Source organism: Malaclemys terrapin, chromosome 8, assembly GCF_027887155.1.
Source record: "Malaclemys terrapin pileata isolate rMalTer1 chromosome 8, rMalTer1.hap1, whole genome shotgun sequence".
Taxonomy (NCBI): domain Eukaryota; kingdom Metazoa; phylum Chordata; order Testudines; family Emydidae; genus Malaclemys; species Malaclemys terrapin.
In genome coordinates, this window is record NC_071512.1 from 49,424,504 (window position 1) to 49,449,441 (window position 24,938).

The following is a 24,938-nucleotide window of genomic DNA, read 5'->3' on the forward strand; positions in this document are numbered from 1 at the left end:
AACTCTATAATGTAGAAATAAACCTAGCTGCACAATGCAAAAATGTCAATGCCGTCTCCCCTCCTCCCTTGCACAGCTGGACCCATACAAATATAGAACATCACTTTTGACCAGTTTCCATGTTCTATGCCAAAAATAGAAGTGTCTATGTATGCTTTGGGGGCACTTCATTTTGTCTGGGGATTTCCCCTCCTCTCCATTGTAGTGTATTATGGGGGGAAAAGAGTTTTTGCAATTCTTGCCATCAATTTTTGGATGAATCAACTGGAAAGAAGCAAAATTATGATCAACCTTCCCCTCCACTTGTAATAGGCTTTGCATTGGTTATTGCTCATGCTGAGCTGTAGTGCAGCACTGAAGGGATTTCAAAACCAAACCACCACCTGAACAGCCATTAAAACAATTACAGGGGCCCGAACAGGGAACTAGGCAATTCAAGGGAGGAGACGAAGGCTAGTAGAGCTGAGTAAATACACAGGGCTGGAGTGTTGCAGGTGTCAGGACCCTGCTATTGAATCCAAGTCCATTGGGTCCCTAAAAGGTATCCCCAGTGTCCGCCCCATGGCAGCATGCTGAACCACTACCCCTGACTGACAGCCTTGGTGCTAAAGACCTACAGCCCCACAACAGCTAGGCCCCTGATTGGCTGGACTGACAGCATTCTCACTAGGCACCTGGACTATATAAAGACCCCAACAGGAAGAGGAAGCTGTCTGAGCAGCAGGCCATTACTGCCTGGACCACCTTGCTGCCCTGCTGTTTTGCCTGACCTTGCCTTGCTGCTGTACTGTCTCACCTGACTCTGCCTTGCCTGACTGCACCTACCTATCTTGCCAACCCAAACCCTTCGATTGTATCTCCTGGCTACAGACCCCCCTGCAAGAACTCTAACCGTTGCCCCGGACTGCCTGTAATACCAATTGTCCTCCCAGTTACCAGACCATCCACACACCACTAGATGACGACTCTGGACTCCCCTAGTCTGCCCATCCTGACCTATCATAATGCCCAGCCTCTGAAAGAGAGGTGTGCAGGGAAACTTGATAGATGGCTGCTCCCAGTGGGCCTGATTCAAAGCCCATTGAAACCTGTGGAAAGACTCCCATTGACATCATGGGCTTTGGATCAGGCCCTCCATGTCTAGCAGCCATCAGGAGATATCCAGCCTCCATTTGCAGATGTATTGCATTTTACAGTCTTTCCACATAATGTGGACATCTCCTTCTCTCTCTCACCTTTAGGATCTTATTACGAGTCGCCCAGACCAATTCAGGCTTTTCCTCAATGTGTTTCCGTAGCATAAGGATCTCACACTCCAAGAATCTACAGAATCCACAGGTAGCAAAGAATGAGGCGCTAGTTCTCCTCAGCAACCTTCTGGCCTTTTCAAAAGGCTCCTTGAAGTTGCCCCACTGCTGAAGTCTGGCAAACCTAGATCACCAAGAGAGAGATCCACATAAGATTTGCTATAGCGGATTGGACTATTGGACCAGCCAGTGGCACCGATCTATATATGGAAAACTCACGCTGCATCTAGCTACCTGCACAGTGCTATACAATGGGCAGAGGAATTCTTCCTAATGCATGCAGCAAAGCATGAGATATGATTACCACCAACTTAGATTGTACTTTGGGGGCAGTGACTGTCTCGTTATTCTGTGTTCGTACAGCGCCGAGCACAGCAGGGTACTGGTTCATGACTAGGACTCCTAGGCACAATGATGTTGATTATAATAATTTAATGCAAAATGAAGATGTTTTTACTAGACCTAAAATTATCCATCCGAGGTATGTGCCATGATGACAAAAACTTTTCAGCCACCCCCACAGCTAAGGTGGCCTTAAGGCTCATCAATACCCCATTCAGTCCTCTAGTAGAACTGGCCCAGTTCTGCCACCCTTACTCATATTGAGAAGTACCTGATCAGCCAAGTAGTCACGCTGATTTCAACAGGACTCATGGACTAAGGAGCTATTCAACGTGAGTACGGATGGCAGAATCCGGCCCTAAGTTTCTGAGTTCCGACCCACCATATGGCAAAATAAAGATTAAACCAGTAACACAGCAAAGCAATTTTGAGGAGACTTTGTGTATTACCAAATGGCCAGGGATGAATACAGCCCCAACATGATGCTGTTCTGAGACATAAGGATGCAGTTTTTTTCATTGCGTTTTATGAATTCCAGGCACTCTTTAAATGACTTAAATGAAAATCCTGTAAAAGAAATTTGCATTAGAGAAGCTGTTTCCCCTTCTGGTGGGGGTATATTTCCCTATTCTAAAACTACCATAAGTACAAAGATAGTCAAGAGGGATCTTGGAAGTAGCTGAATCACCTGGCATAAAAAATCCTCAGATCTCAATGAAAATCTAAAAGAAATGCTGCAAGATTTGAGTTTTAACTGAGCTCCTTGGGGCTGTCACAGGCTCTGTATCAGTGGTCTCTAGTGCAAGGGGAGAAACCCCATACTGGGCAGAAAAAATGAAAGCATCATCACCCAAGCATGCAGTCCATTTTAAACTGCCCATGTTTCTGTAACACCGACAGACTCCAATTGTCAGCAGCTGGGATCGAATCTGAGACCTCTGGAGCTTAGTGCATGAGCCTCTACTGCATGAGCTAAAAGCCAACTGCCTGTTAGTAAGGCTGTAGAGCAGACTCATACTCTCGCTCTAAGTGGTCTCGGTGCCACTAGATGGGACAGAATACCACACTCAGCAGCATAGGCGTGCGCATGGGGTGTGCCGGGTGTGCCCAGGCACACCCTAATGTAGGGGCCCCCCTCTCCCAGCGCGGCAAGCCGCAGGGTCTGCGCTCCCGGGCCCCCTTCCCTGGAGCCATGCAGCTGCGCACGCAGCGCTCTGGGGGCTGGGGCTGTGCACTCCCGCGGGGCAGTGTTTGGCTCCGCGGGGAGGCTAGGAGCCTCATCTCATGGTAAGAGGTCTGGGGCCAGGGGGGTTGGATAGGGGATGGGATCCTGGGGGGGTGGCTAGGGATTGGGGGAGGTCTCTGGAGGGGGCAGTCAGGGAGCGGGGGGGGGGTTGGATGGGGCATGGGAGTCCCGGGGTCTGTCAGGGGGCGGATGGGGTCAGGGCAGTCAGGGAACAGGGAGTAAGGAGGGTCCTGGGGGGCAGTTAGGGTGGGGGGGTCTATGGAGGGGTGGTCAGGGGACAAGCAGCTGGGGGGGGATTGGATGAGTCAGGAGTTCTGGGGGGGGCTGTCAGGAGGCAGGGTGTGGAGAGGGGTTGGGGGAGGCAGGGAGCAGGGGGATTGTATGGGTCGGGATTTCTGGGGGTCCTGTCTGGGGGCGGGGAGTGGTTGGATAGGTGTGGGAGTCCTAGGGGTCTGTCTGGGGCGGTGGTGTGGATAAGGTTCGGGGCAGTCAGGGGACAGGTAGGGGGTAGGGTCCTGGGGGGCAGTCAGGGGACAAGGAGCAGGGAGGCTTAGATGGGGGTGAGGTCCTGGGGGGCAGTTAGGGGCAGGGGTCCCAGGAGGGGGTAGTCAGGGGACAAGGAGCAGGGGGGGTTGGAGGTTCTGAGGGGGGAAGTCAGGGGACGGGAAGTAAGAGGGAGTGGATGGGGGCAGGGTGGGGGCGGGGCTAGGATGTGGCTCACTGGGTGCATACCCTAATGAAATGGGTTGTTCACGCCTATGCTCAGGAGATGTGTGAGTTACATTTGTTCTCCACAATGGATGCAATGCAGGGATGGGCAAAGCAATTCCTATGTTGTGGAGCAGCAGCAGTCCTTCCATAAGGAAGGTTGCCACTTGGGTCCCATTATCCATCCCTCTCTTTCTAAAAGGTGTTTTTGAAAGAGGACCTCCTTAAACTATAGAGCAAAAAGAGAGTTTCAAATTCTTCAACTTTTTTGCCACTTTTGTAGGGGGAAAAAACAGATAACCACAACCAAAAACCCAAAGAGAATTGGCTTCAGCAGATCACTGCCTTTGAGCACGATTGTGAGAGTAACCTACAATACGTTATTAAACATGTTTAACAGATACTCCAAGGAACAGACATTCCTACACTGGCTAGCTTGGTGTTGCATGTAAAAGGATTGCTGGAGCCCTAGACTTTCACTGCAAGGAAAGTCTCTAGCCCTTTCCCATGCAGAAGCAGAGCTCACAGCATAGTCAGATCAGTAGAGAGGCTAGACTTGTCAAAGAAAAAGGTTTCCCACCCCCATTCAAAGGTTCACAAGGGAGTTCTCCCCTCTTGCAGACCTCAGGAAACCCACTGTAAGGTGGTGTGAAGTGACCACCTGATCTCCCAGCCAAGCCCCCTGTTCTCACCCAGTCCCCTCACTTTGTGGGCTTTTTGAAGTCTGTACGAAGGGAGCTGTGGTCCTGGAGACCTTAGGCCAGGTCTACAATTCAATGTTTTACTGGCCTAGTTAAGTCAGTTAGGGGAGTGATTTTTTTTTAATGAGATAGCTGTGCCAGCCAAAGCCCTAGCACGTAGCAGCTATACTGGGCGGGGAAAGGGCTTTTGCCAGTACGGTTTATGTCATTCACAAAACTGGTATAAGCTGTACCAGCAAAAGAATTTTTTTGCTGGTATAACAGCATCTCCATTAGCAGGGTTTTGCCAATTCAGCCATACTGATATAGTTATACTGGCAAAGGTTTTAAGTGTACACAAGGCTTTAGATGTGCAGAGTGCCAGGGGGCTAAAAGGAGCAGCGTGATTAGGGTAGAGATGAGGGGAATTCCTCCATGCCGGCTGAGTGAAGTCTGCAGAACCCCAGTTAGCCTTGTTGGCCAACTTTACAACCTACCACTTCCCAGTATAAGGCTCCAGATTTGTATGAGAATATCCCAAAAGAGTCAACGTTCACACAGATATAAACATCCCCTCATCGGAGCTACAACCCCTTTTCTGTTAAACCTTTTAGCTCTCTCCTTTAAAAGCATGTCAATTGCAGTTTAACCACAAACGAGATGCCAGAATGGCGCCACCGTTTTCTGGCAGTGTTGACATGGCAACCGTCCCTGTCCAGGAGTGTCTTTGCAAAGCATGCCTTTATCTGTTGTCCTCATTACCCAGTACTTACCAGCATAAAGCAAGAGTTCTAAACAGTAAGAAAAGAAACAAGCCATCCTAATGATTCTCTCCCCCACAACAGCCAACTTCTCCAGCCAGCTCAGTACTTGCACAAAATCTTGGTACCTAGACATCATGGAGAATTATTGCACGACTCATTTTATTCTGAGGTGTTTCTCCCCTATCCCTTTATTTCCTTTCCTCTTTCCATGTCTCATTCTCTATCCTCCCATCCATCATTCCACTCATATATCTATCCTATTTTTCTCTCCAAAGATCTTTGGTCAACGAGCTTATGGAGAAGGGCTTCAAGGATGCCTCACAAGACACTGAGTGGATAGAGACTTTCCACTGTGGTCCTTCCCAGGTGCGCAAAGTATCCGTATGTGCATATAAGTGTCTGCAAGGTCCACTGTGGATAGCTAATTGCCTTTCCAGCTGGTCATTGACAAGGAAAAGCACCAGGAGCAGTGCATATAGAAGCCAGGTGGCCAACCTATTACTACAGACAAACATGCCCCAGCAGAAGGAACAGTTGTGAGAACAAGTGTGTTCAGGAAGCCACTGTGGCTCAGAGAGAGTTCTTATAGATTGATATCTAATAAGAGACAGACCAGTCTTTTAATCTGCCAGGGGTGGGAGGAAATAAGGCTGCACACGACTCCAGTTGACACTTCTGAGCCTTCTGACAGAGGTACCTGCATCCCAAGTATGGGGATCCAAACTGCCTCCTCATGAGGAAGAAATTCACTTCAGAAGAAAAGTACCAGCCAACCAAAGCAAAAAGCCAAACTTAGCCTGTCCATACATCCTCACTTCCTGGCTCTATAGACCAGGGAGGTCTCATAATGTGCCTCCCACCTCTTTCTGTCAAGGGCACATTGTTATCATCGATAGTAATTCACATTAAGAGCTGTTAGGTATGGCTCAGTATTATCCCTCCATCTCCTCCTTGGTCAGCCGTGAGGTCAGACACCATAAATAGGGCCCTGTGTAAATCACATTTTTGTGGAGGACATGGAAATCGAGAAAATGCCCCCAAACCGTGATCTTTTACATATTTTTCCTTACAATTGACTAAATGTACTTATCAAATTCATTCCTTGCAAACTGTCGGGAATTTTCTTTAAAAAAAAAAAATTGATTTATACAGGGCCTTAAACACAATGTCCTTCCTAGAAACACTTTCTAGAGACACTGGTCTGTTTTCTGTCATTGTATCCACATGTCTTGCCCACTGAAGTCATTGGGATTTCTTTATATTTACTATATTTGTGTCTCCATCGACCTCCCACAGTTCCCTATTAGATTTCTTCTCCATACACCATTCTCCTTAGCCCATCCATATGGGAACATAAATTTGCATCATAGCTGATGCTCAGAAAGAGAGCTTTGAAGAGCCTGCAGAGAACCAGATAGTCCAGCTTCGGTTTCTTCAGACGCACACACATTTCATGGGCTCGATAGCCTGTGGAGAAAACAAATGTATTAAGTGTCTCTCCCTTAATACTGACACCTTCTCTTCACAGTATACGATGAAAGCAGACTTACCTAATTGAATAGATAAGGGCAGGTTACCCAAGCAGAGCTTCATATAGGCCAATGACTGTGCTAATTTAACTGTTGTTAATAGCCCTCCTCCGATAACCCGGAGGTGAGAGCTACGCTGGATGGCCATCAGCTCATATTTCATCCATTCATCTTGGTAACCCATCATCTGGCAGCAGAGTGAGAATTCCGTATAGGATGAAATGATCTAAAATGTTCAAAACAAGAAAAAACAAGAGCCTGAAACTGTTGACTGAATCGTTATCTGGTATAGGCTCAAAAGGGACACATGGATGAACCAGAAACCCCCACATTTCTTTGTTCCTTTTTCTCTTACAACACTGACCATTAAAAAAAAATAGGATTATTAATATTAACATTTATTATGCTCATGTCTAAAGGCTCCAGTCAGGATTCCCCCCCTGTGCTAGGTGTTGTACAGGCACAGAATATAAACTAGTGTACATGAAATTAGCAATAGCTTAAAAATCAGAACCAACCTAAACTGTTACAATAAAAAAAAATGAAACTGAACCTCAGATCAACTCTTTTGGGAGGCTTAAAAAGCTCAGTGAACTTTAATTGTTTGTCATTTCACCACATCTCTGCCTCCCTAGTTCTTACCAGAGGCAGAAGTGCTGCAACATGACAAGGAAGACCATGGGCATGTTTTACCAGCCAAGACAGAAAGAAGCAAGGCATGCTGGAAATCTGACAAGAAAGCTGGTTTTCCATGAGATTTCCAGCCCCAGAGGCTTAGACAGTGTGAATGAGGTTCAGAAAAACATCAGAACATTGGGATGATTATCCAAAGCAAGCTTTTACAGGTCAACCCATTGTTTGTTGAAATCGGACATCTGCTTCATAACAGTCAGGACTCTTCAATCCCCTTGGGGCAGGGTGTGTCCTGTCACCACAGTTATTTCCAGTGCTGCTAGTTACTTCCTCTTCTTTGGGGGCAGGAGGAGAGGGTTCCCAGTGGTGAAGGTGGACCCACCTGGCTCTCATCATCCAATTCCTCTGCTGAGTTCACCTTCATGAATGCTGCCAGGTGACAGAACTTCTTGCTGTTTGTAGCAGTGTCCAGGCTGAAAAGTTGCCACAATAAGGAAAGGCAGCAGCCCTGCTGGTACAAGAAAGCTAATTTCTTCTCTCTGTCACACAAGAGACACATCTTTAGCCAGAGCAGATCACAGCAGCACAAAGATCTCACTATTGCTACTAATTAAACAGAGAGCAGCGGTGGGAGGAGGAGGAGGCGGGATCCTGAACTGGACATTTCTTCCTCCTCCTAGGAGAGGAGGCATGGAGGATTCCAGGGGCAGGAAAGGGGAAAGGAAGAAGTAGTAGCAATCGGATGATGGGGTACTAGTTGGGGGAGGGTCAGTCAACAGAGGGGTGGCATTGTGGGGGAGGTGGATGTAGCAGCAGGGAGGTTGAGGGTACTTGTGGGCATTGGGAAGGAAGGGAGACATCTGCTCCCCTACTTTGGCTGGCTGCAGAAGGGAGCAGCACAGAAGAACCTATGCTTATTAAGTTTGCGGATGATACCAAACTGGGAGGGATTGCAACTGCTTTGGAGGACAGGGTCATAATTCAAAATGATCTGGACAAATTGGAGAAATGGGCTGAGGTAAACAGGATGAAGTTTAACAAAGATAAATGCAAAGTGCTCCACTTAGGAAGGAAAAATCAGTTTCACACATACAGAATGGGAAGAGACTGTCTAGGAAGGAGTATGGCAGAAAGGGATCTAGGGGTTATAGTGGACCACAAGCTAAATATGAGTCAACAGTGTGATGCTGTTGCAAGAAAAGCAAACATGATTCTGGGATGTATTAACAGGTGTGTTGTGAGCAAGACACGAGAAGTCATTCTTCCGCTCTACTCTGCTCTGGTTAGGCCTCAGCTGGAGTATTGTGTCCAGTTCTGGGCACCGCATTTTAAAAAAGATGTGGAGAAATTGGAAAGGGTCCAGAGAAGAGCAACAAGAATGATTAAAGGTCTTGAGAACATAACATATGAAGGAAGGCTGAAAGAATTGGGTTTGTTTAGTTTGGAAAAGAGAAGACTGAGAGGGGACATGATAGCAGTTTTCAGGTATTTAAAAGGGTGTCATAAGGAGGAGGGAGAAAACTAGTTCACCTTAGCCTCTAAGGATAGAACCAGAAGCAATGGGTTTAAACTGCAGCAAGGGAGGTCTAGGTTGGACATTAGGAAAAAGTTCCTAACTGTCAGGGTGGTTAAACACTGGAATAAATTGCCTAGGGAGGTTGTGGAATCTCCATCTCTGGAGATATTTAAGGGTAGGTTAGATAAATGTCTATCAGGGATGGTCTAGACAGTATTTGGTCCTGCCATGCGGGCAGGGGACTGGACTCGATGACCTCTCGAGGTCCCTTCCAGTCCTAGAATCTATGAATCTATGAATCTAAACCTGAGGCTGCTTTATGCAGCAATGCTGAGAACCCTCCCCCCTTCCATGGCCACTACAGATCAGCTTTTAGGCTCCAGCCAGGGGGGATTAGCAATTGTAGCCCTGTGCCAGCAGGGGTTGCTCTGTCAGCAGATGGGAGCAGGAGGGGCTTGGCCAGGGCATGAGGGAGCACCATTGGCTGGGTCAGACGCTTCTCCCCCACCATCCCGCAAGCATGGGGGGGCACAGTTATGGGGAGCATCAGAGGGGATAGCTGTGAGGGGGATATGGGGAAAGCCATGCTGTCAACTCTCGTGATAGATGGCATTTTTCCTAAAGCCCCAGCTCCTGGAGTCATGGGATCACAGGAGAACCTTGGCTGCCATTTATTATTTCAAAAGAACAAGGTTCATGTTGTGAAGAAAAGCTTGAGAGACTGGTGATCTTCGGGGAAGGAAAGAGAAGCCGGAAGGGCTGGGGGAGAGGAAAGAGACTGGGGTGGGAGGCTGTTTGGGGCAGAGAGAACAAGAGGGCTATTGGGGAGTTTGGACGGATTTCACATGGAGAGAAGCCTGGAGCGGGAAGGAGGGTGAAAACTCAGCTCACCATCTGGAGACCCCTCAGGGCCTCACCTACCCCTCCTGGAATCCAGCCTTTTCCTGCTCACTTTTTTCCCCACTCCTGAAATCCCCCTGCTGGACTGTCCATCACTTCTACCTGTCCTCACTACCTCACCTTTACCCCCAAGCACCCCATCTTCAGGCTCCCCTTCTCCCCTCCTACCTTAACCCTTCACCTCTGCACTTCCTCCTTTCCACTGCCTTAACCCTCACCGCCTCGTACCCCGGGCTGCCTCACTGACCTCTGCCACCAACCCCTCCCCTGCTGTTCCACCACTGCCTCCCTCCACTGGGGCTCCCTCATCTCCCCCAGCTTCCCGCTCCACAGCACCTCCCCCATTATACACACCACTCTGATATCTCCCCTTCCTGTGTACCTCCAGCCCCTCATGCTGATACCCCCACCGCCTCATCTCTCTCTCTCTGCTTGAATCCCCAACAACACTATCCTGCACGGCCCAAAGGGTCTTTCCATAACACCAGATGCTTTTCCTTGCTCCTTCTGCCCCTGTTGGCCCCAAATCCCAGGGCTCCCAAAAGAGCTTCTCCTAATCTCAGGTACCCCTTCACCTAGGACATCCCTGAACCACTAAGATGATGACTTCTTGCTCCACAACCTAAAAGAATGCTCGTAAACACATTACGCAGCCATGCAGTAGAATACATTCTGTTAAAGCATTGGCACTGTTCAAGTAGATTATTTATAGTGCAAATAAAAACCTTAAAACTTGTTTACATATGTTGCACCCATTTTTATCACAAACAGGTAAATTGAAGCACTTTTCCCAGACTAAAAATATGAGCATTCCCATGACGAGGCTGGTTAGCAAGGACAGGCCAACATTTGGAAATAATGCCTTCAGCAGTAGCAGGGAGTATAAAAATATTCTCAAAAGCAAATGCATTTCTTTGCAATCGATTCCTGTTTTCCAAAATAAATGCCTTGCTTTAAAGTACTGTACCATTGGGAATGCACATATCTGTAATTCCCTCTTCCCTACAGTGTGTAAACACCATTTTTTAAAACCCCCACTCTTCACATGCTTAATTTGAAGCATGCAAGTTACATGCTTCAAATTAAGCATGTGCTTAAGTGTTTGCAGGATCGAGGTCTAAATGACAACCACAGACTAAAGTAAAATCCACCCAACTTGGTTTTACTCCAGTTCTTCTTCCTACCCTTTACTGCGACTACACAAGAATTGCTGCTTCTTCTGGTGAGACGCGTGCTTTGACACTTCCATCAGAATCTTAAAAAAGACTCCAATCAAGGTAAATGAAAATCTTCTGTTTAATAAAATCAAAGCCTTCCTGATAAATTTCTTTGCCAAATTCATTTGGCCCATGTTATAACAGACCTGCAGAGGGGAAGCGAGAGTGAGACAAAGACCGTTTGTTATCAGTCAACTGCATGTTCCGAAATGGTGGGGCTCTCAGCTGCCATTTTCTAGCATGACATCAATGCTGGAGCCAAGGGCGGAGGTGGGAAGTAGAGAGTGGGTTGGGTTAAACCTCATTGAAACTGTTGTGTCCTCCACTCCTCATTTAAGATAGCTGTGAGAGACAACTCAGTGGCCCCACCTAAGGCAAAGGGGGCATGCAAGCCCATCCAGTAGTTTGGACTTTTAGTTTCGGATGAGGTTGTACGGACATAGGAGGGAGACACAGGAAACCTGCAATCATCTTCCATAGATGGCCCCAACCAGATATATAAAGAGGTTCCTCTATGTCTTGCTGTCTCTTTACCTCACCCTTCAGGCTGTAGAAGGTAGCTTCCTCAAACTGGTTAATTACAGTCGCTCTGAAGTCCACCGATTTGATCAGATTCTCTGCTGTATTCAAATTGCAAAAGGCCTTAAGCAAAGCAAACCACAGAGAAGGGTAGGTGACCATCTGTGCCGCACACTTTCTCCAACCCCACCACCAGCTGAAGAGAAACGGCTGGATTCTCTGGTCTGCTATGGCCACTGCAAGCAGCAGGAAATGGCCAGTGGAGAATCCCCTCTGCACAAGTGGAGGCAGCAATGTATCTCCTGCCCCTCTCCTCCCACACCCTGTGGCAGAGGAAGGAGGGAGTGTTCTGAGGGCAAGATGTGAGCAGAATGGGGTCATGGCAAAGCATTATGCCTGATCTTCCACTGGTGGAAGCCTAAGCTAGGGTTGCCCCCATGCAACTATCGCACGCCAGGGCAACAGGGCACTGAATCACGGAGCTGCGGCTGTGCATCCTGTCTCTTCGCCACCCTAGCTGTGCTCACACAGGGGTAAATCAAGCCACAAAGCAAAGGGAGCTCTCTTCACTCTGTCTAGAACAGCAACATTGCTTTCTTTCCCCTTGGAGTAACCCAGGAGCTGCCTGTAGAGCTGGGACATAATGCCCATGGGTTTCTTTGGCTGAATGTATGGAGGAAATGTAGTACTGAAGGACTGATGGCACTGAGTCCCAGTCACCCTTCAACCCCCCCTCACCTCCCACACAGCCCTGCCAATGCACCTTACTCCTGACCTGCGTACCGCCTCCTCCAGGCTATTCCAGTTGTGGGCACTTTCCACAGCTCGGTAACATACTCTAATTCTGACTAGAAGCACCCTATCTCTCCCATGAGCTCTCCATGGTAGAGATTGCTAATTCATATGATGATTTTTGTCATATGACTAAATGTCACCCAGAGACCACGATGGGCCTCCCAAAATCATGTCCCTAATGATCTCCTTATCCTCCCCACCCCACCCCCTGTGCCCCAGCCTCTAGAGGACTGGGGCTAGTGCCCTAAACCACCATGCCTTTAAACATTCCTCACTCCCCTCCCACCACTATATTCACTATACTGGGGGGTTGGGTGAAACTGCCTTGAGGCTGGTGCATGTGATAGCTGGCCTTCACTCCGGACAAATGTGTAAGGCACTCAGCTCTTTTCTGGAACAGACAGTCAAAGCAACAGGAGCCTCCCCACAAAACACAGGCCACGGGCAAAGCTGGAGCAGGAGTTGATCCATGTGACCTAAGCAGTTTCCTGGGAGTCTGATAACAAACATAGGGCTTGGGATTGACTGGACTGCACAGGCGTGTGTGGGTGTGAGAAACACCACAGAAAGACCCAGAGAAGGCAGAAGAAAGCCAGGAGAGCCACAGAAGGACTTGTAGCATGACCCTGAGAAAAAGGTGCAAGAACGAAAGCGTTGGGGCAGAGTGCTGTCTCGAAAGAAACTTGGATCTGTGAGCAATTAACTGTCTCCAGCTGTTTGAGTCCTACAGTGTTCAGGGAAACAGAACTTTATGTACATTCCTTGTAAATCAAGAGGATTGCATCAATGAAATGCCTGACTTAGTTTTTCCTTCTAACAGAAACAACCCACAGGATCCCAAATTTTGACTTAAAGCTCAGGTCAAAAAGGGTAATAATATTAAACTGTATGTATGCTTGTAGTCTCTCATGTGCTATGTCTGTGACATTAAAATCCTGCGCCACAGCTCAGGGTCTCTAGCAAAGTAGGAAGGAGAGGCAAGGAAAATGTAGGGCCTAACACTACCAGTCTGAAAGAACCAAAGAACTTGTGTTCCTAGATGAAATCTGGGGTAGCCTGCTAGTATGGTGAGAAGTAAAAGGGAGACCAAGGGAAAGGACATGAACTCGCATGGGATCAAGGAAGCAAAGCAGCTCACCATGTAGTTGTTTGACAGATGTAAGTAAGCCGCTGCACACTCCAACAAGTAATACAAGCCTCTGGCGTATTCTCCCATCGCCATGCAGTGCCGGGCCAGGGGCACAAAGACAGACTCCACAATCTCTTCACATCCGCAGGATCCCAAGCGCTTGATCTTCTCCCAATCCCTGTCAGACTGCTGAATGATCTCGTCCAGCCTTTCCAGAAACTCCTTCTCTATCTCTTCAGCTCTGGCCGGAGACAAGATGGCAGAGAAGGGGCAGGATTCCTGTGTCACAAGGCTTTCTTGTATATCTGTGTTTGGCAGAATTCACAGTTCTAATTCCCTGGTGCTGTTTTTATGTTGTTCTTGTGACCCAGGGGATGGTGCTCTCTGTCCCTAAACTCCTAGCCCCTCCTGTGCCTTTATGGCACTGTTCTGGAGGAAGACTATGGTATTCCTTTATGCAGGGCAAGTTTAAGGCAATCTGCGAATCTTGGCACACCCCCACATGGAGTCTTGTGGCCACTAGAGGATGGACATGTGGCAATGCTCCCCCACCACCACCTCCACCAGACATGGCAGAGCCCCCCTTCTCCCTTGGCCATGCCCTGTCTGCTGTGGGGTGGGCTCAGGCAGCTTCCTCCCTAGCTACAGTGGCTGCTGTTCCCCTGCAGACTCAGGCAGACGTCACATCCCTGCATCAGTTACTCTCCCTTCTGTTTTTTCAAGTTCTTTTTTTTTTTTGCAAGATCTGGAAACAGATTTCTTAAAAATGAAAGCTGAAATGCAGACGTCATTGCAGGATTTCTGGAGGGAACCCAGGCCCACGGCACAAGCCTGTGACATTAGCCAGCCTTGGCACCCTGTGCTTTTGGCCAGGATGCAGGCAGCCCTTTCCCTGCCTCGCTTGAGAAGACAGAACTCCATCGCCTCTGACAGCACCAGCACCTAATCCCTCCTAAACAGAATAACCAAAACCATTTCAGCTTGGAGAGCTTCCTGTCTCTTAACACGCCAGAGAGAAAGCAGAGCACAAAAGTTGGCTAAAATGTACCTGACTGAACAGCGGCTCTACAAGATAACTTTGTAAGCAGGCCTGAGTACCTTACTTTGGATAGAAAAGAAATGTGACCTAATTGATTAATCTGTATCTCCTGCCCTTGGCTCATCTGCAGCAGGACTGTGAACCATAGCTGGCCCAGACAGCATGCAGCTTTCATGACTATCTGTCTTTCCCGAGCAGGACCTTGAAAATGTGAATTGAATGTAAACAGATGGAGAGATGCCTGCCTGAGTCTGCAGAGAGCCTGAAACAATCATTCTGAGAGTGTGTTCTGCCGCATCCATCTCAACCAGGGCTCCATCAACTCTGCTCTTCCATGGCTGCACAAGTTGCCATTTTTCCAGGATGCCACAGAAACCACCATTTCTGCCATGGAATTCACTGTTTTGCTGCATTCAGACACTCACCGTTTTATCTTTCTGACCTGCCAGGACCTGCCTGCAGCTACCTCTTGCTCTGCAGATTTCCTCACAACAGAGAGTTATTTCAGTGCATGCTCCCTGCATGGTTCCATAGAGCCAGGGAGTAGGGAAAGCACCAACTCCATGGAACAACACAGGTTGGTGAGCTAACCAGGCTGAAGAACGGTACAACAGCTAAGGTCTGAAAAGATGAGCTACTAAGCCAGCTCCCAGCTTCCCACTTCCCTGGCATCCATTGGGGAAGAGGGCTCTGGGCCAGCCTGGGGCAGAAGCTCAGGTTTGGGGTGTGGAGCCAGGCCACCCATAGGGTGTAATGAAAAATCCATTCTTGAACTGTTGAAAATAAACAAATTCTACTGCAAGAATGTTTAGCTATGAGCCACGGGGGGATGGGAGGGAGAGTGAGTGGGAATGAAGGGCATTTCCCAGAGAGAGAGAGAGAGAGAGTAAATCAGGGTCAGCAACTTTTCAGAAGTGGTGTGCCGAGTCTTCATTTATTCACTCTGATTTAAGGTTTCGCGTTTTTTAACGTTTTTAGAAGGTCTCTTTCTATAAGTCTATAATATATAACTAAACTATTGTTATATGTAAAGTAAATAAGGTTTCTAAAATGTTTAAGAAGCTTCATTTAAAATTAAATTAAAATGCAGAGGCCCCCCGGACTGGTGGCCAGGACCCGGGCAGTGTGAGTGCCACTGAAAATCAGCTTGCGTGCCGCCTTCGGCACACGTGCCATAGGTTGCCTACCCCTGGAGTAAATTAATGCTGCTGTAGAATGTAGGAGTCCCATTGTGCCATGGAATGCATGGGGCCCTGACAGTAGGGATGTTCCATTCTGAGAGAGTCCTTCACACCCTCCAAACTCCCAGTCTCCATGGGTATCTTGCCCCCCATCAGGTAATGTCTTCCCCCACAGGTAGCAGCCAAACGCATATATTCCACTCACAACCTCTGGAGCCCCTAGGAATCTATTTCTTTGTAAAGTGGTCTGGTGAATGAAGACCTTGTTCCCGTACTTAAGATTTTCCTCTGGCAACATCTTGTGTTTCTTTAGTGCCCTTACAGTCTCTGGAAAGAAAATGAACCCCTGGGTTCAATGCAACATCATATGTCCTGGACTAAGAGCCGCTTTTTACCATTCTCTAGCACTAAGATAATGAGATGAAATTCCATAACATAGGAAATGTCTTCACTGCAGACTTACTGTGTGACATACCAGGCCAGGAAACTCCGAAGGCCACAGTTAATGGGAAGAATCCCACCCACCCAGAAATCCTCCAAATGCCGATAGCTTAAAGAGAAGAAACACCCACTACTCTCAAAAATGTTCTTTATGGTCCAGATCTTTAGCTGGTGTAAATCAGCATAGCTCCATTGATGTCAGCACACCTATACCCACTTACACCAGTATATGATCTAACCCAGTGGTTTTCAACCTATTTACCGTTCTGAACTGCATATGTAGCCCACAATGTGTTATGTGGGCCACATCCAATACTACCTCTATGGCCCTGAGGATGTCACATGGGCCGCAGCTCTGTGCGGATTGGGCCACAAGCAGCCCGCGGGCCGCAGGTTGAGAACCACTGGGTGGGTTTTTTGCCCAAACCTGTTAGTCCATAATGCACTTCATCAAACTGTTAAAGGTTCTTTTCAGTGCAGCATTTTAGGTTTTGACTACACTAGCACTTTTGTTGGCAAAACTTTTGTTGGTCAGGGTGTGTGTGAAAAACCACACCCCGACTGACATAAGTTTCACCATCAAAAGCGTCGGTGTGGACAGGGCTATGTTGGTGGGACAGCATCTCCTGCCGACATAGCTACCGCTGCTTGTTGGGGGTGGTTTAATTATGCAGATGGCAGAGCTCTCTCCCCCCAGCATAGAGCGGCTACACGGGAGACCTTACAGCAGTGCAGCTGCAGCGGTACAGATGTGCCGCTGTAAGGTCCCTAGTGTAGACATAGCCTTAGTTAGTCAGAGGGAAGGGGGAGAAATTCAGTTCCCTCTAGTCACCTATTTTTGTTTGTTGCTTTCTTTTAAACAGTATTTTTCACTCCTGAATTTTTCAGGCTAATATATGATGCTGAGGAGGCAAATTTTGCTCTCCGTTACAAAGATGCAACCCCCAATGAAATCAGTGGAAGTCCTATATCTAATAAAGCTGTGATTTGAGCTAGACAAGCACAGTTCTGTTTGGGTAGAAGCTGTTATAGTCAAGCATGGATTTGGTCTTTAATTTCTCACTGCTGCACTGACTGAGTCTAAAAAAGAAACCATGGCTCATCTGTTACATTCCAGGAAGATAAGCTTGAATTTACCTTTCTCAATGTCTTGTGGAAGTAATAACTCTAACTTCTTGGAGACAGTAGAAGTAGTGATGTCTGAAATTCAGAGAACAAGGGAGAAGGCATATCTAAGAGTGCTTGCTGCACACATCCTTTGTTCAAGACAAATGGTTCTCATATATGCTGCCTACATAGAGAAGAATCTTTACTGGCATTGGGGATCATGAAAATTTCAGGAGATGGTTGCCTGGACACAGAGATCCTAGTCAAGGGTGCACCTGCTCGACATGAAAAAGAATCAAAGAATAAAGTTCCTCTGAAAAGCAACCTTAGAGTCATCACCTGCCTTTGCTTATTGGAAAGAGAGTGTGATGAACTTTCATCGTGACCCCACGTGCAGTCTGCAGCTGAGAAAGAGAGTGCTGCCTCTATGAAAGTGGCTACCATCCCAATAGACTTGCCATTGGACATTAGCCATTTTCTGTTGTACTCTTTTGTACATGACGACTTGAACGCTCCCTTCATTGCTTTCTGCAAAAGGACCACAACCAGCATAGTATGACTGTCTTTTGTATGACATATTAAACTCAGGTACTGACCATTCATGGTCATGAAAGATTTCATAGCACTTTTCTCAAAAGTTAGAGGTGGCAACTGTGATGTCCTGACCTAATTTCTTTGTGGAAATGTACATTCGGCTTCATAAACACTTTTTGGAGTGTCATTTGAAATGGTTATTCCTTCCCTCCTACTCCTTAAAACACCCTGTTGGGTAATGTTGCTGACACAGAGTAGTTGCAGTACTCCACCCCAGAGATGGCTGCATTTCTTGGTGGGTGAGTAATCCATGTTTAAATAAACTGTAAAACATGACACCATTGAAAGACACTGTATAAATACTGTAGGAAGTTTTACTGTATTTTCAGTGCCCTGTTTGGCCCTATTTTATTACCACAATAAGCGTAATGCCCCTACTCCATTTGTTACATTCTTAGATCTGGTGCAATGAACAGCTCAGTGGTGTAGGGGAGAATATATAGAGAGAGGTTTAATTATTATCACAAAACACCACCACACACGGTACCTTTAATCCACCTAACTCCTCTTTTCATTAAGAACTAAATGTCCAGTTCTTTCGCAGAATCTGTGCAAAGCTGTACGTTCTCATAAATTAACATACTAGGTCAAATTCACTTTAGTCCAACTCCACTGAAGTAGGCTTACTCTTCTCTTAAATTATTTGCAATAGGTTTGGTACATATTGCACATATTTTCCTACTCGTACTGTGAACAGCAGCATTCTTTAGAGGGAGCCAATGTTTCAACATTCAGACTGCCTGAACTGAAGCAGGCTGAAAGGAATGACCCAAACTGGAACTTGATCAGAACACCTGGGCTTGGATCCTTCTTCTTGCCTCACTTGCCGTAGGATCTTACAGAGCTCAAGTTTACATTTCATCTGAACAATGGGAAGTCTCCAGCTGGGCAGCAATCCCTAGCACCATGGTAGGGTACTGGTTCAGTACTGACTCAGGGGACTAGGCCTCAAAGGTATTTAGGCACTGAGCTTCCATTGAAATCAATGGGAGTTAGATGCCTAAATACCTTTGAGGGGCTGGGCCATAGTCAATTGCTCCCTGTAGGGCCGGCTCCAGGCACCAGCCAAGTAAGCTCGTGCTTGGGGCGGCAGATTGTACGAGGCGGCAATCCGCCCAATCCTAGGGCGGCACGGCCGCTTTTTGTTGTTGTTGTTGTTCCGTTCCGGCCGTCCCCTCCCCCTTCGGGCACATCTGCAGTGCTGGGAGTCCCCCTGCACCCTGGCTCCGGCCACGCCGCAGGTTTTTTTTTTTTTTTGCTTTGCTGTTTTTTGCTGCCCCATTTGTTTTCTTTTTTGGTTTTTTTTTGCTTGGGGCAGCAAAAAAGCCTGTGAGGGGGCTTTCTCCCCATCACCTGCAAGGCAAGGGAAAGAACCCCAATTAGTCATACTCCACACTTGGGAGTGATTAACTAATTGCCTCCTGGCCAGAGGAAGCAGAGCAAGACATTTTAAGTAGACTGAGGGTGCTCAGGTGGGGACAGACTACAGTGGACACTGGTTTCTGATGGAGCAAAGCCCTAGCAGTAGGTTTAACAGACAGGAAGCACCAGAGGAAGAACTCTACAGGAGTGGGTTAGGCCTCTGCAGGAGAAGTCCTGAGGCAGGGCCAGCAAGGGAACTACAGTGGACCCTGAGGCTGCAGAAGAGGTATTAGTTTGAAGATCTGATTGGACTTTCATTTGGACTTCTTCATGTTATCCCTGAAAGGGGGTTAAATTTCCATGTGCCTTGGTCAGATGGCCATGCCACAGCGTACCCAGAAGGGGCAAAGAGGAAGCCTGAGAAAGGCCATTGAAGGGCAGGGAGTGAGCCCAGTAGGTGAGGCCAGAGACAAGGACCCTGTGCAAGGCAGTATAGAGGTGCCCACTAGGTGAGTATGTGCTACTAGTACTACACTGCCCCTAAATCCTTCTCCACTCTCCATACCAATACTTTACCTGCCTCTTTCATTTTCTTTTTTGTGCTCTGTCTCATACCTTCACCCATACTATTTCACTCAATCTCTCTCCCTTTCAGCCACTTCCTTTTTCACCCCTCTTTCTCTCTGCAGCTCCCTGGGTTTGAGTGTGGTGGTCTTGCCTCGTTCCCTCCAGGTTACTGTGAGTTCTGTATCTGATGGGACGTTTTACCTTCACTTGTCCTCTGGACACTTTCAGGGGAGCATGTGCTGGTTAGGGAAGCCTCGGCTGTCACAGCTTTTCTCTCCATCCCTGCCAAATCGGAGAGAGAAACACATATTAATAAAGAGCTGTAGAACAACTTCTCATCACTATCCGCATGGCAGTGGCCAGCGGAAGCTAGTGGGCCATTGTGCTAGGTGCTATACTGACACAGACTACAAAGATGTTCCCTCTCCAAAAGCACTTAAAATCTAAACATTTAAAAGACAAAACTCTAAAGGTTAAGTTCTTACTGGCCGTGAAAAACGCATCACGGGCCGTGAAATCCCTTCTTCCCCATGAAATCTGGTCTTCTGTATAGTATAGGGTAAAAGTACACCATTTTTACAGGGGAGACCAACGTTTCTCAAACTAGAGGTCCCAACCCAAAAGAGGATTGTGTGAGGGGGTCACAGTATTGCCACCCTTACTTCTGCCCTGCCTTCAGAGCTGAGTGGTCGAAGAGCAGCAGCTGCTGGCCAGGTACCCAGCTCTGAAGGCATCACCCCATCAGCAGCAGCACAGAAGTAAGGGTGGCAATACCAAAACCCCCCTACAATAACCTTGTGACCCCTCCACTCCCCCTTTTGGGTCAGGACACTTGCAGTTACAACACCATGAAATTTCAGATTTAAATATCTGAAATCATGAAATTTATGATTTTTAAAATCCCATGACCATGAAATTGACCATGAATGGGACCGTGAATTTGGTAGGGCCCTACCTGTGGGGGTTACACAGCCAGTGCCCGTTGTGCTCTGTGGAACAACTATTATTTGCATTGCCATAGTGTCCAGGAGACCCAGCCACAGATCAGGACCCCCCTGTGCTAGGGGCTGTACAAGCACAGAACAAAAGGTCCCTGCCTCAAAGAGCTTGCAGTGGACCAAATTCTGCAGCAGAACTCCCAAATTCCACCAACAGGGTGAATTCCTTGGAAAATTCTATGGCTGCTGAAACAGTCCACAAGGTCCTGATTGAGATGAATGGGACAGATCACACCTCTCTCAGCCATTTTTCCTCAAAGCCATTGTTTCAGGCTCTCTGCAGACTCAGGTAGGTGACACTGCATCTGTTTCCATTTTCTCCATCATCATAAAGCCTATAAACATATTTGTTCCAACAGGAAAATTCAGATTCTGAAGAACAGTTCTGGGGCAAGGACTCAGTTCCCCAGCAAACCCCGCAGCCATGGAATTGTGGAATACCCTAGACCCTGTGTCTAGCTGTAGCTGAAGGCAGAATTTGGGCCAGCCCAGGTTCCGCCTTCACATATTACCAGCCCAGCTAACATAGCCTCCTTCCCTGCACACAGTCCTTCCACTCCACACCTCTGCCTGCTTCTCACTACTCCTTCACAGCCCCACGCTGCCCCCACCACAGTCCTTGACTTTCCCCTACCCTTTAGCTCCTGACACCAGACCTAAAGGATGAGCAGAAATGTGAGGGGGCATGGAAAGGTTACAGCATATGTGGGGGTTGAGGGGTAGAGAGTGGGGATATAGGAAAAAATAAGGGGATTGGGAGAGCCTGGAAAGGGGGCCAGGATGCCTCTCCAGATAGATTTCCCCTAGGGTGGGAGAGGATACAAAGCAAACAGGGCTACTGGAAGTGAAAGAGAAGAGAGGAAGGGACTTGGCAAAGGTGTCTGGTGCATCCAACCAGCTGAGAGCAGAAGATGCCCAGAGGTACACTTAGTCACACCCACTAGGCCCCATGTCTCAGAGAACGTGGAAGCGCAATACACTCCCGTGCAGTATTGGGACGCAGAGCTGTGTTGAGGACTGTGCAGTCAGTGCATTGCCTGCATAACCCTAGTCTCTGCAGCAGCGAGCAAAGGCCTCCCTGTAAGATTCTGCCCCGTCCCGACAGCATGGTCCCTTGGGGAGCCCAGTCTGGGGAGTGCTGTGGAAACAAGGGCTTCCATTTACCTTCAAATGAAGGACCCTGAAGCCTTTTCAGGGTTGTGTAAATGATCAGTGAGGCTGCTTCGCTGAATGGGTATTCCTTGTGCTGCTCAGAAATGTTTTCCTGAGACTCGATGCTCTCCAGCATCATTTCCACGGTGTGGCGGTGAAATGAAATGAAGTCCCCTTCTCCGCAGCGTCTGCATTTGTGAGCCTGCCCTTCTAGATAGCTCACACACTTGAGATGTAAGGCTTTCTTCTGGCTCTTCAGCCAGCACTCGTAGGCCGCTTCCTGCAGCAGTGGCATGCAAAACGCCATGACGCCGCATTGTATCACCAGCTGCTCTTGCTTGATTCGGTTATAAACAGAAGAGCGACTATCTGAAAGATAACGTGGATTTATCCACCCCTCTCAGCAAGGCCAGCATTTGAGCACACAAGGCTCTGTTTCTGCTGCAGCCACTGATGCAACTGTCCACACTAAAGGTGTAACACGGCCCTATGGGGGTGGGTCACTGGTGGTCGGGATCAAACCTAGGATCACCAGATCTGAAAGCATGAGACATTACTGCCTGAGCTAAAAAATTCAGTCCTTAGCCATGGATGTAGCAGGCTCCTCAACCACCAGATTTGGGCCAGAGTTCCACACTGTATGAATTATCACCACTTGCCTATACACCAGCGGATGACAAAATAACCTCATCCACTTTAATTCACGCCTGTTGCTATTGTTGGTGCCAGACTTGCACCAAAATAACAAAAGATGTGAAATAACAAAAGATGTGTGGTGATTTCTGTGCCAATCTGTGTGTAGACAAGCTCTTAGACACTGTAGGGAGAGTTTGGTGGAATCTAGGTGAGGTAGAAGGAGAAGAGAACAAAATAAAAAATTCAGGTAAGACATATTAGCTCATACCAGCCCGTTTTGACCTCTGTTGGTCCTCACAGTATGTTAGGGGTTTTTGAATGACTATATTTTAGTGCTTTAATGTATATACTGCCACATCATGGTTATTATTGTTTGTATTAAAGTAATTCAACAGAGATCCCAATTGAAATGAGGGTTACATTATCCTGGGACTGCATAAATGTGTAATAAAAGGAAATCCCTGCCCCAATGAGTTTATAATCTACATATGAGTCAGAAAAGTGGGGGATGGGAAACTGAAACACAGAGAGATGAAGTGACTTGCAGGTCAGTGGCAGAGCCAGAAGTACAGCTTAGGTTTCCTGTATGTGTCAGGCCAGTTTCCTATCCTCTGGACCCAACTGTCTCTCTCTAGATACCGCTGGAGTGACTTGAATGCATTTACAATAGCATTCCTAATGCTGCAACAGCTGAGTTTTTTGTACAGAATTTTCCTTTATTTTTTTAAAGAAAAAAGGCATTGATGATTACCCTAAAACAGATGCTTCTCAGGAGTTTATTTCAAAGTGTGATGCGAGATTCCATTGTGTAGGCTGTGACTGTCAATAGTTACATTTAAGATGTAAGAAAGTACTAAAAACTACAGGCAAAAAAAATCTAATGATCTGTACAGTTCCTTCCTACTAGAGACAGCCCCTGCACTTTATGCATGTTAACAAGAAGGATTCACAGAGCACTCTGGAAAGATCACCAAGAACACAGACAAGGAACAGTGGGATTTCAGCACACTCCGATGCCCCCAGTCTCTGGCCAGCTCCACGTACCTGACACTTGTCCAATTGGTCTCACCGTCCCGGGGCAAACAAGTAACTCTGTGGAGGGCATATCCTGTGATTGTGCTTTCTGGGAGTCCTTTCTTTTATTAAAACACTTGAAGATGTGGGAATCCACCAGGGCTGCAAGCGTCTGATTCATCTTCCTCTTGGTCCATTCGGGAAGGATGTGGAGCAGCAGCTCAGTCGTGAAAGTCAGCCCGATGATAGCCGCACACGTCACTACCAGCTGCTCCGAAGAGCTCATGTTGTCTAACTCAGCCAGTGCGATGCCTACCGAAAACAAGTCATTCAGGAAATCATCACTTCTCCATGCTGGGTGCTCCTGAGAGACCAAGACAATAAGATTACAGTGGTTAGCTTTAGCGTTGGGAGTGAGAGGAGGATGGATGTCCTGTCTGGATCCTGTCCTTTTTACCCTACAAATGAACTGACCTGAGGAAGCTAACACGTCAATTATCTCTTTTGAAAGCTGCCTTCACCAGCAACTACTGATAATGGGCAGTCACAGGGAATTCACACACTGGATTTTTGTACTGACCATGAGTTGATCCAGGAGCCACCATAACTGCTCAGTACCTTGATTTGACTGTAGAATTTATTAGGAGGGCTGTGTTTATATTAATTCTTAATAGTTTGTCATTTAAATGAGACTTAAAGCGGCTTCCCAGAACAGCATCAGAACTCTGCTGCACCAAGCTAGAGTGCCAACTACTGGACTCGAGGCCTGGCATGACTCCAAGAGCAGACCAGGGATTCAGGGATTAGATTGGGGCAAAAAGAGGGGAGAACCTTTTACAGTACAAACACCAGAAGAATGCCTGTTAAGCAGACTGTAGTGAGACTGAGTGGCCACCCTCAAAGCTGGAGAGCAAGGGACCACTACACTCCCTCTAGTGGGCAGGGCTAAATCTGCCACTCCCCCCTCACCAGAAGTCCTGGGGGCAGGACAGAAAACATAAAAGGAGAACCCCAGAGCTCAGTTGGGGCTGGAACACTGGAGGGAGTAGCAGATGTATTTTAAAGAATCCTTATTGAGGTTGCAGGAAAAAAAATCCCAATGTGTAGAAAGAATAGTAAATATGGCAGGAGACCAGCTTGGCTTAACAGTGAAATCCTTGCTGATCTTAAACGCAAAAAAGAAGCATACAAGTAGTGGAAGATTGGACAAATGACCAGGGAGAAGTATAAAAATATTGGCATGCAGGAGTGAAATCAGGAAGGCCAAATCACACTTGCAGTTGCAGCTAGCAAGAGATGTTAAGAGTAATAAGAAGGGTTTCTTCAGGTATGTTAGCAACAAGAAGAAAGTCAAGGAAAGTGTGGGCCCCTTACTGAATGAGGGAGGCAACCTAGTGACAGAGGATGTGGAAAAAGCTAATGTACTCAATGCTTTTTTTGCCTCTGTCTTCACGAACAAGGTCAGCTCCCAGACTGCTGCACTGGGCAGCACAGTATGGGGAGGAGGTGACCAGCCTCTGTGGAGAAAGAAGTGGTTTGGTTCAGGACTATTTAGAAAAACT

The 24,938-nt window shown here is 47.4% G+C and overlaps 1 protein-coding gene across 1 annotated transcript in view; it reads right to left on the minus strand.

Moving 5' to 3' along the window:
* The window catches only part of LOC128841939 (adenylate cyclase type 10-like), a 69,059-nt gene that overhangs the window by 6,278 nt on the left and 37,843 nt on the right, over positions 1-24,938 (minus strand). The window contains exons 15-25 of the mRNA XM_054037481.1: positions 23,407-23,688; positions 21,739-22,095; positions 19,747-19,858; positions 13,295-13,526; positions 11,382-11,484; positions 7,592-7,815; positions 6,598-6,802; positions 6,424-6,514; positions 5,057-5,178; positions 2,099-2,216; positions 1,236-1,431 (exon numbers count right to left, since the gene is read on the minus strand). Of these exons, the coding sequence (XP_053893456.1) occupies positions 1,236-1,431; positions 2,099-2,216; positions 5,057-5,178; positions 6,424-6,514; positions 6,598-6,802; positions 7,592-7,815; positions 11,382-11,484; positions 13,295-13,526; positions 19,747-19,858; positions 21,739-22,095; positions 23,407-23,688 (2,042 nt within the window). The remainder of the gene's footprint in view (positions 1-1,235; positions 1,432-2,098; positions 2,217-5,056; positions 5,179-6,423; positions 6,515-6,597; positions 6,803-7,591; positions 7,816-11,381; positions 11,485-13,294; positions 13,527-19,746; positions 19,859-21,738; positions 22,096-23,406; positions 23,689-24,938) is intronic.